The sequence below is a fragment of the Ochotona curzoniae genome, unplaced genomic scaffold (assembly GCF_017591425.1).
Source record: "Ochotona curzoniae isolate NIBS_2020 unplaced genomic scaffold, NIBS_Ocur_1.0 contig_1014, whole genome shotgun sequence".
Taxonomy (NCBI): Eukaryota; Metazoa; Chordata; class Mammalia; order Lagomorpha; family Ochotonidae; genus Ochotona; species Ochotona curzoniae.
In genome coordinates, this window is record NW_024464920.1 from 42,021,842 (window position 1) to 42,034,285 (window position 12,444).

The window sequence follows — 12,444 nt, forward strand, 5'->3', positions numbered from 1 at the left end:
TGACACACCCTCTGTGACTTCTGGGCAGCTGCTTCCACTGTGTCCACATTACAAAATATTTCATTTTCACGCTAAGATTTTAATAATGAAATACTTAATGCATATAGGATTTACTTATATGCATTTTTTTTAAGCCACGTGGCTTATTCGGGTGCTGCAGCATTATCTGCTGGTGCTTCCAGGCCATTAACACCGCATTCATTCCGGTCCTCGCAAAAATCCTGGAATTGTTCGGGCAGTACCTCGGAGCTACACCAGGGGGCGCGCGCAGTACCCAGTCTCAGCCTCGACCACATCCGGGTTCCCTTTCAGGTTAGGGCCGGGAGCGGGCGGAACCTTTCTGTCGCGCTTCTGTCAACACGCGCGGCGGGGACGCTTTAGGCCTGCGCGGTGTTCCGCCGGCGCGCAGCTGCGGTTCGGGGCGCGGCGGAGGGCCAGCGTGACGCGTCCGCCCGCTTGTGACTCCGTCGTGAGCGATATGGACGAGCTCGCGGAGGAGTTCGGAAACCTGAGCCCGGAGGAGCTGGCCGCGCCGATCCCGGATGTCAAGGTGCGTGTCGGGCGTGCGAGGTGCGGAAGGGACGCGTCCCGCAGGGGGCGTTCCCCGAGGAGCCCGGCTGCGGCGGGGGCGGGCCGGCGCCGGGGCGCATGCTCAGGGCGCCCGCGCATGCTCAGAGCTCCGCGTGCGAGGCCGTGTGCCCGCAGCTGCCCGCTGGGGCCGGGACAATGGCGGCGTTGACGTGTGGCGGATGGAACCCCTTCCTTTTGGAACCTTCTAGTACAGCCCCCCGTACCCGCGCTGAGAGACGCATGGCGTCCTTGTGGGCAAGGAGAGGACCCTGAGTTCCAGGGAGTCTGAACCCCAAAGCTGCTCAGCATTCCTCTCAGCCCACAGTTCCAACACCCCGAATATCAGCTCGCGTGTTGGCCTGTGTGCTTTCCGGGGACGAGCCCCAAGGCTTGCCTGCAGGTCTGGTGAGCTGCCCGATGCAGTGCAGCTGTTGACAATTTCCTGAAAATGCACCGTTTTAAAAAAAATCACGCAATTGAATGGCACAGAGACAACGGTGGTTCGCTCCCCTGTGGGGTTATTAACAAGTTGTCACTAGGCTTAAGGAGCAGTTCATGAGATTCAGTGTGTGAGCGCGTGCAGTGCCCGCTGCCCACGGGCAGTGCCGGGTTTTAACCCCGCTCAGGCCAGGAGCCAGCGTTTCCTGCGGACTTAGAGGTTCCCCATGGCGTGTCTTGTTATTGAGCACATCTGTGACCAGGAAGGTTCGCGAGTTCAGTGCTACACGGCTGCGTCACAGTCCGTGTGAAGTCTGGGGCTTTTGGCAGGCTGGACTCCAGCTCCCAGGTTTGATTGGTGAGGGCAGACACACAGCCCTGCGGGCCTGCACCGTGCTGTAACAGCTAAAGCCATTGCGGGTAACACCAACCAGTATGCTGTACGGGTTCTGCTTCAAGACACAGCTGCTCCACTGCCGATCCAGCTTCCTGCTAATGAACCCGGGAGAGCAGAGAGGATGGCTCACGTCCTTGCACCCCTGCTCCCCGCGTGGGAGACCTGGAAGAAGCTCCTGGTCATGCTGGGCTCTGTGCACGTAGCTCTAAGCCGATAACCACGCGTGGACTATTTACTGACTGATGGTCAGTAGCTGAAGTTTATTAATATCTAAATGCGTTTATAGACTGAGGATAAGGAGGAGGGCTTGAGGAATTTACATGTACGTCATGGGAGTTCCGGTAAGCCTGTCTATAGAATTTGTCCATTGTTTCCACTCCTGCCTGGAGGTATCTCCTTAAACTAGGCCTGCCGATCCAATCAGCTGTCTTCCTGCAGCTGTATAGCTGCTTGAGGAACGAGACAACAGGTGAAAATTCCGATGTAACATATATAATGAAATGCACAACTCTAAGACGTTCAGATGCATTGGTTTTGATACTTACATTTCTCTGGATGCTGTTAGCTGACTGTGCCAAGAGCATTTCCACCGTCTCAGACATTTCCCTTACCGGTGACCCACTCAGTCTGGCTTCCACAGCCAGCTTGGGGAGGGGGAGTGTTTCCTGCCGGTAGGCCCCGGAGACCACCGAGGGGGACAGCCTGATGGAGATCTCTGTTGATTGTACAGTACAGCTTACGTAGGCTAGGAAAAGGGGAAGGCAGGAAGGCGTCCAGACAGCCCCCCTACCCAACAGTGACATTGTAAGTGGCTAGAAGTCACGTCTGTGCCTTTAGACCCTGCAGTCGTGTCACAGGTCAGATTCCACAAGCACAGGTCATGAGCAGGTAAGCCCTGAGTTACCCCCACCAGGGAGCAGGCTGATTTCCAGGGGTGATCTTCCATATAACCATCTTTTTCATTTCTATGATCACAGCTAATTTTACCTGAGTCCCATTTTGAGACTATTTTGTGCTTTTTTTTTTTTTTACATTTACTTATTTTATTGGAAAATCAGATATACAGTGAAGAGGAGAAACAGAGAAGAAGATCTTTTGTCCACTGGTTCACTCCCCAAGTGGCCGCAGTGGCTGGAACTGAGCTGATCTGCAGCCAGGAGCTTCTTCTGGGTCTCCCACACGGGTGCAGGGTCCCAAGGCTTTGGGCCAAACCTCAAGCAGAGAGTTAGATGGGAAATGGAGCCACCAGGATTAAACTGGTGCCTATATGGGATCCCAGTGCATACAAGGCAAGGACTTCAGCTGCTGGGTTACTGTGCTGGGCCCTGTATTTTGCTTTTTAATTTCCTGTTTTTTTGCTGTCTCCAGGTTGTCTGATGCCCTCCCACTCAGTCTCCTGCAGTCTGCCTTCTGTTCCTCTCTTATCATTATTAATGCCCTGGGTCTTGCTGCATGGAGCTTCTGTCACTGCGTAGGTGACCTCACCTGTCACATGACTTTAGTTGCCATTTGTTTGCCACCCTCCCTTACATGGATCTCTAGGCTCCTTAGTTCCAAGGTCCAGACCTGTTTGCCTGCAGCTCCTAGGAGCTCCCCACAGCAAAGCCTGCTGTGCCCGCCCTGTTCCTGTCTCCACCATGGGTGACTCTTTCGCTCCAATTGCTCATGGCAAAAACCTTGGAGTTGACTTTGATAACCCTTTTAGCATCTGTCTGAACTATTGTCAGATCCTGTTGACTCTAACCTCAACTTGTGTGTCCTAGCTCACATGTTCTCTCTTCCTGCACTGTTTTGTTTTTGTTTTTAGTATTTACTTATTTACTTATTTGAGTGGCAGGCTTACAGCATGAGAGGAAGAGAGAGAAGGAGGGGCAGTGGCCAGGGCTAGACTCTACCCTGGTGTGTCCAGGATCAAGGATTACAGTGAGTTATTGCGTGATTTCCCCGCTGCTCCCCTGGCCTGTCCACAGCCCAGCAGCCGGAGGGACCCTGTGCAGTGTGTCAGCTGCTCTGGTCCCCTGTGCTCAGGACCTTCGTCCTTTTGTTAGAGGGCACGAGGGGCTGTTGTGGAGGCCATTTGCAGCCTCAGGAGGTATAGAAAGCACCAGGAACTCTGCAGTAGGTGGGCGCATCATGCGCCTCGTCCTTGGCCCAGAGGTAAGCTCTGAGTAGATGCTGGTTGAGAATTTGGGGAAGGGGTGCTGGGAGACTTCCCATAGGGCCAGAGACCCTGCCTCTCCATCAGGCTCTGTGAGTCCTGTCCTCCCCTTTCTCCTACTGGAAAACCCCAATTATTCAACAAGTGCCAGGGGAGTGAAATAAAATAGGAAAAGTACTTGGAATCTGGAATTATGAAAAAGAGATTAAATTCTGTTTATGAAACATGTGTGTGTATGTATGAGTGGCTTCAGAAAATGAGTAGAAAATGCATATTACAGGGTCCAGCGCAGTAGCTCAACAGCTAAAGTCTTCACCTTGCGTGCTCTGGGATCCCATATGGGCACCGGTTCTAATCCCAGAGGCCCTGCTTCCCATCTAGCTCCCTACTTGTGGTCTGGGAAAGTGGTCAAGAATCACCCATCTTGGGACCCTGCACCTGTGTGGGAGATTCAGAAGAGACCCCAAAGAGGTTTCTTTGGATCAGCTCAGCTCTGGCCGTTGTGGCCACTTGGGGAGTGAATCAGTGGACGGAAGATCTTCCTTTCTGTCTCTCCTCCTCTCTGTGTATCTGACTTTACAATAAAAATAAATCTTTAAAAAATGCATACTGCAAAAATATGGATTTGAGAACATTTCGTAATACAATATGTTTCATGTATTTATTTGGAAGGCAGAGAGACAGACACGTCTTCCATCTGTTGGTTCACTTCCCAAAGCTCAACAGCTGGTGCTGGACCAGGCCAAAGCCAGGTGGCAGGAACTCATTTCTGGTATCCCGTGTGGATGGCAGAACCCACATGCCAACTGCTGCTGCTTCCAAAGATAGCTGTGCCCTGGTGGAAGCTGGCATTGGAAGCAGCGTCTGGACTGCGCTCAGGCTCTGGGAGTGAGCTGTAGGTTACCCAGTCAGCGTCAGACTTGGTGCCGAGTGCCCACCCTGTGCCCACCCACTATTTGTCTTCTCATTCCATTTCTCATGAACTTTTAGAAGCCCAAATGTATTCATATATGTACACATAGATCAACTCCATAAATGCAGTTACAACTTAAAAATTTTCTTCGATTTTTGTTTTGCTCACTCTGATAAAGTCATTTTAGTACCTCAACATAACTTCTCTTTAATGACTCAGAAAACAACCTTTCATTGGAGTGCAACTCCTGTGGCAAAGGAAGTTCTTATTTGCTATTTTATGATTACTGGCCTAGGGTTCTGATATTCTTCTTGTTTTGATTCGCAGGAAAAATGGAGGCTGCTTCCAGCATTTTTAAAGGTAACTGTTTCACCTTTATTAGTAATCGAACGCTTTCCAGATGAAAAAAGTAAGGAAATCACCTTATTGTAAGATTGAAATTTTATCACCAAGTACCTTTGCTTGTTCTTTTACATTATACAACTGTGTACTTTGGTGGATTTTGCAGATTGACAGAAGCGGAGGGCACGCTCTCCGCCTCCGAGGTGCTGATTGGGAGAGGGGTGGTCTGATGTTAGACGTGTTAGCAGTGGTTAGTAGCATGGCATGGGACTGTTGGCAGGAGACTGATGCCACCGGGGTCAGGGAGGGCCACCCGCCTGAGGGGTTACCCAAGCCGGAAGGGTCAGTCCAGGGAGTATGGCTCAGTGAGCATGCTCTACCCGAGGAACAGCAACAAGTCCAGGAGGCGGAAGGCTTCACTTCAGTTTGTAAGAACTTAGGCTAAAATGTAGTGCATAAGAGGTCCTTGACACCTGCTAAGATGCTGTAATTTATAAATAAGATAATAAGTGTTGGAAAAGATGCGTAGTATTGGAAATCTCATGCTGTACTGGTTGGAAAGAAAAAGTGGTTGCAGCAACTTTGGAAAAACAGCCTGGCTGCTAACCATATGGACTGGCAGTTGTACCCAAGGGAAGCGAAAACACAAATCTGTATAAAAGCTTGTGTACAGCGGTCCTGGCAGCCTTACTCATGTTAGCCAGAAGGTAGAAACAGCACGGGTGGCCCTCCACCGACGGGCGAATGAATGTGGTGTATCCACACCGTGGAAGACTGAGATGGGAGACAAGCGAGTGCTGACCCAGGCCTCGACGTGGATGGCTCGAAAGTGTTGTGCTAGGTGATTAGAAGGAGATTTCCGTTTCCTGAGTTTCATCCTGCTTTTGATTTCCAGGGCAATTATTTAAGCTTTATTAGTAGAAAAATATTTTTTTTCTCCACTAACTGAAATTTGTGAATCTTTCCTCGTGCTTTAGTTTTCAGGAGAGCATCAAGTATGGTTAGCGTTTGATCCGTAATCTGTGCTGTTGTGCCCCTCAGGTGAAAGGCCTGGTGAAGCAGCACATAGATTCCTTCAACTACTTCATTAACGTGGAGGTAAGCACCGGCTCAGGACTGGCCGGGCTGGGACCCCTGGGAGCTGGCCGCCTTCCTCATGTCGCACTCTCCCCTGCAGATAAAGAAGATCATGAAGGCCAACGAAAAGGTTACGAGCGATGCCGACCCCATGTGGTACTTAAAGTAAGGAGTCCGTTCATCTCCTTTTGCTGTTCTGATTATGTCTTACAGTTTTCAAAGTGAATGTAGCTGCTGTTCCGTAATCATTATTTAATCTGTCTAGTAAGACCATTTTAAAAATGCCCCCATTTTAATTTGTGTAAGGTTTTTTTTTTTTTAAGATTTATTTATTTGTATTGGAAAGCCAGATTTACAGAGAGAAAGACCTTCCATCTGCTGGGTCACGCCCCAGGTGGCTGCAATGGCCAGTGCTGAGCCAATCTGAAGCCAGGAGCCAGGAGCTTCTCCCAGATCTCCTACGCAGGTGCAGGTTGCCAAGGCTTTGGGCCATGTTCCACTGCTTTCTCAGGTCACAAGCAGGGAGCTGGGAGGGAAGTGGAGCAGCTGGGATATGAACTGGTGCCCAGATGGGATCCCAGCACATGCAAAGCAAGGAGTTTAGCCACTAGGCTACCATGTTAGGTCCAATTTGTGTAAATTGTAAAACTTAAAATTTTTATTTAAAAGGCAGAAAGAAAGAGATCTTTCCATCTGCTGGTTGAATCCCCAAGGGCTGGGCCAGGCTGAAGCCAAGAGCCGAGGCCTTGGTCTGGGAGACTGTAACCACCTCCTGATGCTTCTCAGGGTACACAGTAACAGGAAGCAGAGCCAGGACTCGAACCCAGGCCCTCTGATACGAGATATGACATTTTAACAGCTGTGCGGCATCTTAGCGGCTAATTAGCATCTTCACCTCTCTCAGATTTTACAGAGAGAGGAGAGGCAGAGAGATGGAGAGAGAAGATGTTGCATCTGCTGGTTCACTCTCAAATTGACCACAGTGGTAAGAGCTGAGTGGATCTGAAGTTGGGAGCCAGGAACCTCCTCCAGGCTTCCCACATGGGTCCAGCTCCCAAGCACTTGGACCGTCCTCCTCTGCTTTCCTAGGCCATAAGCATAGAGCTGGATTAGAAGTGGAGCAGCAAGGACATAAACTGGCACCCATATGGGATGCCAGCACTACATGGCTGAGGATTAGCTTGCTATACCACCACACCCATCCCTCAGATTTAATTTTTAATTGGTGAACTAAGTAAGACAACTAGAGTTATGACTCAAGTTATCAAAACTATTGGATTGTAGTATTTTGAGCCTGGCTTGATAGCCTAGTGGCTAAATCCTTGCTTTGTATGTGTCAGGATCCCATATGGGTGCCAGTTTGTATCCCGGCTTTTCTACTTTCCATTTAGTTCCCTTCCTGTGGCCTGGTTAGGCAGTAGAGGTTGGCCCAAAACCTTGGGACCCTGCACCATGTGGGAAGTGTGGAAGAAGCTCTTGGCTCCTGGCTCCTGGCTTCGGATCAGCTCAGCTCTGGCCATTGCAGCTGCTTGAGGTGTGAACCAGCAGATGACAGATCTTTCTCTTTATTTCTCTTTCTCTCTGTAAATCTAACTTTCCAATAAAAATAAATTAATCATTCTTAAAAATTAAAAAATAAAAGAAGATACTTTGAACAAATTTGTATTGTAAAAAAAAAAATTAAAATTCATAGAAATAGTACATAGTTAGCAAAAAGAGTTTGCATATGTGCTTCGCCCTGCTTCTGCTGCTGCTAAGGTCTTAGATAACCGCAGAATGATCCAGCTGAGCTAAGTTATCACTGATACAAGGCTGTCAACCTTCCTTTGACCTTGGTTGCTGACACCCTTCTTCTAGTCCGGGAATCGGGTCAGGACCCCGTGGCCTCTTTCGTTTTCTTTGTCCCCTCAGCTGTCATCTCCCATGTCTTGACTCTGATACTGCTGAGCCATCTGGTCAGGCACTGGGAGGTCCTTCCACTTGGCTTGGTGTGATAGTTGCTCAGGACTCAATTGGGTTAGTCCTTTTGGCAGGAGTGGCAAGGACGTGATGCTCTGTGCCACTGTCGCTCGTCTCATTGCTGGTGCCAGAGTGATTTTGACTGGCAGTTTTAACTTTGCTCACTTAATGAATGAGGTGTTGTCTGCCAGATTTCTCCATTGTGACGTGACTGTTTTCCCTTTCGTAATTAATAAGCATCTTATGGAGAAATCCAGCTCAGGCAAGGAGAAGCCTTTAGCCATTAGGATACTCTGTCGGGCCCTGTGCCTTTTTTGTAGTTATAATTTTTTACTTTTTTGTCATTCTCGTATGTAGCTCATATGTAGCATTTGTCAAAGCACAATCCATGTGTTTGGGGATGTGGCTTATTTATTTGTATGTCTTTTGAAGAGTTGTGATGCTAACGGACTGTTTTGCTGTTCAGGTATCTTAATATCTATGTCGGGCTTCCTGATGTTGAAGAGAGTTTCAATGTAACCAGGCCAGTGTCCCCTCATGAGGTAATTACCAACCTCAGTTTAATTGGACTTGTTTGCTTTGCCTCAAAGAATATTTCCTTAATACATCTTAAAAGATCTTCAAAGATGACTGAAAAGTAGATCAGAAGAAACCTTCTGAGACAAAGAAAACCAAAAATACATAAGCACTGTGTCCTGTGCCAGGCCTTTATACAACTGTATAACTGTGTCCTATACATGTACTGTTTCTAAACATGTGAAGTATTTATTTGAAATTAAGATCTTCTGTCTGCTTGGGCAGGGGGACTTAAGGGAAGGGAAGGGGAGATTTTCCAGGCACTGCCTATTTGCTGGATGCCATTAACAGCCTGGACTAGGTCAGGTGGAAACCCGCAGCCCGGGACTCAGTGCAGTTCTCCCACATAGGTTAGCATGAGGCTGCATCACAAGCAGAGTCTGGGCTTGAACCCAGGAACTCCTGGCACACGAATATAACGAGCAACATCCTTTTTTTTTTTTTTTTTCCTTTTAAGATTTATATATTCATCTATTTATTTATTTATTTAGAAGATTTCCAGAGAGTGAGGTCTTCCATCCACTGATTGGCTCCACAGATTCCTGCAGCTGCCAGAGCTGGGCCAGGCTGGGACCAGCCGCTTCCCCTGGAGCTCCCATGTGGATGCAGGCGCCCAAGCACTTGAATCATCATCTGCTGCTTTCCCTCTTGTGTCAGCAAGGAGCTGGGTTGGAGGTGGAAGAGCCAGGACTGAAATTAGCACCTAAATGGAATGCCATGCCGTACATGCGGTTTCACTTGCTGTGGCAGTCCCAGGAAGCAGCATCTTAGCTTCTCCCAAAGCTGAGCTGTTGGCAGTGCCCCAGCCCTTCTGCCACCGTGCGTCATGTGGTGTGGTGCACAGCCATTCCGGGGGAATGAATCAGCATATGGGAAATGTCTATCTCTGTAATGCCATCTTTCAAATAAAGAATTCTTTTTGAAAAAAAAAATGAAGATCAAGGAGCAGGTTCTGATGGCATCAGATCAGTGAGGAAAGAGTGAGTAGCAGATTGATTGTCCCACGCCTGTGGTTCCATGCAGGGCCAGGAATGCTGTAACAGTGTCTGCTGCATCCATGCATGGCATCATCCTGTTGTGGACGAGGTGGCCTGGGAACTCCCAGAGCTCTAAGGGTCAAAGTGTAGGACAGCTCGAAGTCTGCTGATGGCATGTAGAGTGACAGGGACCCTCTGTGTCCCAAGAGGAGAAGCAGTAACTGTGTCGTTCTGTTCCAGTGCCGTCTCAGGGACATGACGTACTCTGCCCCCATCACAGTGGACATTGAATACACCCGAGGCAGTCAGAGGGTCATCCGCAATGCCTTACCCATTGGCAGGTGAGAAATGCTCTACCTGTTGAAACCACATAGCCTTGATGACGTTCAAGAGTTCTGCTTGCCTCATTTCTTCATCTGCAACACAAGAGTGATGGCACCCATTTCCTGCAACTATTTTTAGGGTCGAATGGGTTTGCACATGGAAATTACCTAAAACAGCCTCTAGCACGCAGTTGTGGTTGTTTTTATTAATATGAATATTTTCAGTTAAAGTTGAGGAAAGTACTTTTCCTTTAATGACTCCGAGCTTTCTGGGACACTTTGGGGGAGGGCAGTTTCTCTGATTTCTCCTAGTCTGATCTGGGCAGAGCCTGTTGGTATTTGAGTCTTCTTGAAAGTGCAAGTATTTCCCACACAGCAGTTTTGAAAGAAAAGGTTACTCATTTGCCCAAAACAAGTTTGGAAATGATGTGGATAAAACCCAAGTGTGAGTTTAGTGAAGGTGATGGACTTTAAGCTTAGTTCACATAATTCCTGTTCGTCTTGTTTTCTCCCAAGTGCTAAAAGCTTAATCAATATCCTTTTGTTCAACAAATAGCACACCAAGGGAAGGACCTTCTATATTGTCTTCCTGCTCATTTCTCCTCATTATCCAGTGAAGATAATTCATAGGGATATTTGTATATTGATTTTGGTTTTCCCAGGACTAATTACCAAGGTCAGGAACATCTTTCTTTCTTCTATATATGCAGCCTGATGACATCCAGTTAAATATTAAACAGTTGCTAAAATATGAGTCAGATCTAATATTATGAAAGAAAAGCAGGGAAGACTAGGGTTATAGAAAAAGAATAGTAAGCTGTAGAGTCCAAATCCTGGGTTACAGACTGGTCATCTGGCTAATGTTTGCTGAATTACCTACTTTGTGCCAGGGACTGTGTAGGTGATTTCATCTGCTAGGCCTGCGTTCATAGAAGTGACATCTGCTAATTAGTGCTTAGGTGTGCCTGGCGCTGTCTACATTACAGATGCTATCTAATTTAATTAAATTTTGAGTTAGGAAGATTATAGTTGAAGCCAAATAATATTGCTTCCTGCCAACAGGTCAAGCAGAACCTCAAGACATTTTGTGACAAAACAGTAGCCTCGCTCCCTCCTCCCTCTTGCCAATTCCTTTCCCACTGAGGAAGTGTGTCTCTTATTTCTTCTGGTGGGTTTTACAGCCATGACTTTGATACTCTGGGTTTTTGCCTTTATTTCTTGACATACTCACCTTCAGTCACTCTGCTTCCTGCTGATGTGCATCCTGGGAGACAGCAAGTGATAAGTCACGTACGTGGGATAGGTCACGTACGTGGGTGCCTGGGAGGTCCAGGCTCCTGGTTTGCGCCTGATGTAGGCTGTGGAGGAATTAACCAGCAGGTAGAAGATATCTCTTTGTCCCTGTCTCTGCTTTTCTACTAAACAAAAATGAATAAGTGATTTTTATGAAACCCATTGAAAATTAAAGCAGACATTTGGGTTTTTATCTGCACCAGGGGGTCAGTGTACCCGAGGAAATAGCTCTCTCTCTCCCTGTCTTCTTCCATGCAGTTGCCCTGCCCATCTGCTCTGACACGGGGGCAGGAATCCAGATCCATCCGTGAGATGTACGTTGCATATTTCATCCTCCCTGAGATTTTTGCCAATAATAAGCTGGGCGTGATAATGTATTTTTTTTATTACTTTTTAAACAGAATGCCCATAATGCTACGTAGTTCAAACTGCGTTCTTACCGGGAAAACACCAGCGGAATTTGCCAAACTGAATGAATGTCCTTTGGATCCAGGTATGTGAGACACCATGGGGTTGCCCACTGGCTTTTGTTTGTTTGTTTTTTGCTTTTGCTTTGCTATTACTATTCCTTTGATGTTTTCCCCTCAAAAACTGTGGCAAAATCTACCTTGTAATGAATTTATTGTATGAAGCTTTGCTGACAAAGTGTCCAGAAAGTTGGCTCCAACTATTAGCTTCTATTTCTAGAAGGTAAAATATTTTCTCTTTCATGTCAGTTATGGTAATGGATACACCAAACAGATACATCCTCTTTCCTCAAGAAGTTTATCATCTCGCAGCTCATATGTGCGGTTGTGAACTCATAAAGCAGTTCTGGCAACCCCTTCAAATGGAGTGATGGCCACCGCCAGGAGGGCGGGGAGGATTTAGAATCCAGCAGGCCCTGCAGGGGGTCAGTCACTGCTTGGTGAATGGGTGCTGACCTTTTCTCTTTTTTCCTTTGGGCAGGTGGCTACTTCATTGTGAAAGGAGTAGAAAAAGTGATCCTGATCCAAGAGCAGCTGTCTAAGAACAGGATCATTGTGGAGGCTGATAGAAAAGGGACCGTGGGAGCCTCGGTTACCAGGTACGCAGCACAGTGGCGCTTTTCCTGAGAAAGCCTGGCGGTTCCACTGTTAGCCAGGGGCTCTCTTCACAGGCAGCTGTATTAACAGTGTAATTTTTTTTCTTAAAGATTTATTTATTTATTGGAAAGTCAGATACACAGAGAGGAGGAGAGACAGAGAGGAAGATCTTCTGTCCACTGATTCACTCCCCAAGTGAGCGCAACGGATGCTATGCCGATCCAAAGCCAGGATCCAGGAACTTCTTCCAGGTCTCCCACATGGGTGCAGGGTCCCAAGGCTTAGGGCCATCCTCGACTGCTTTCCCGGGCCACAAGCAGGCAGCTGGATGAGAAGTGGAGCAGCCAGGATTAGAAC

The 12,444-nt window shown here is 47.8% G+C and overlaps 1 protein-coding gene across 1 annotated transcript in view; it reads left to right on the forward strand.

Moving 5' to 3' along the window:
- The first annotated feature begins 305 nt into the window (after positions 1-305).
- The window catches only part of POLR3B (RNA polymerase III subunit B), a 102,088-nt gene continuing 89,949 nt past the window's right edge, over positions 306-12,444 (forward strand). The window contains exons 1-8 of the mRNA XM_040984907.1: positions 306-550; positions 4,804-4,836; positions 5,860-5,916; positions 5,996-6,060; positions 8,321-8,396; positions 9,648-9,748; positions 11,425-11,516; positions 11,972-12,089. Coding sequence (XP_040840841.1) covers positions 479-550; positions 4,804-4,836; positions 5,860-5,916; positions 5,996-6,060; positions 8,321-8,396; positions 9,648-9,748; positions 11,425-11,516; positions 11,972-12,089 — 614 coding nt within the window. The 5' untranslated portion in view covers positions 306-478. The remainder of the gene's footprint in view (positions 551-4,803; positions 4,837-5,859; positions 5,917-5,995; positions 6,061-8,320; positions 8,397-9,647; positions 9,749-11,424; positions 11,517-11,971; positions 12,090-12,444) is intronic.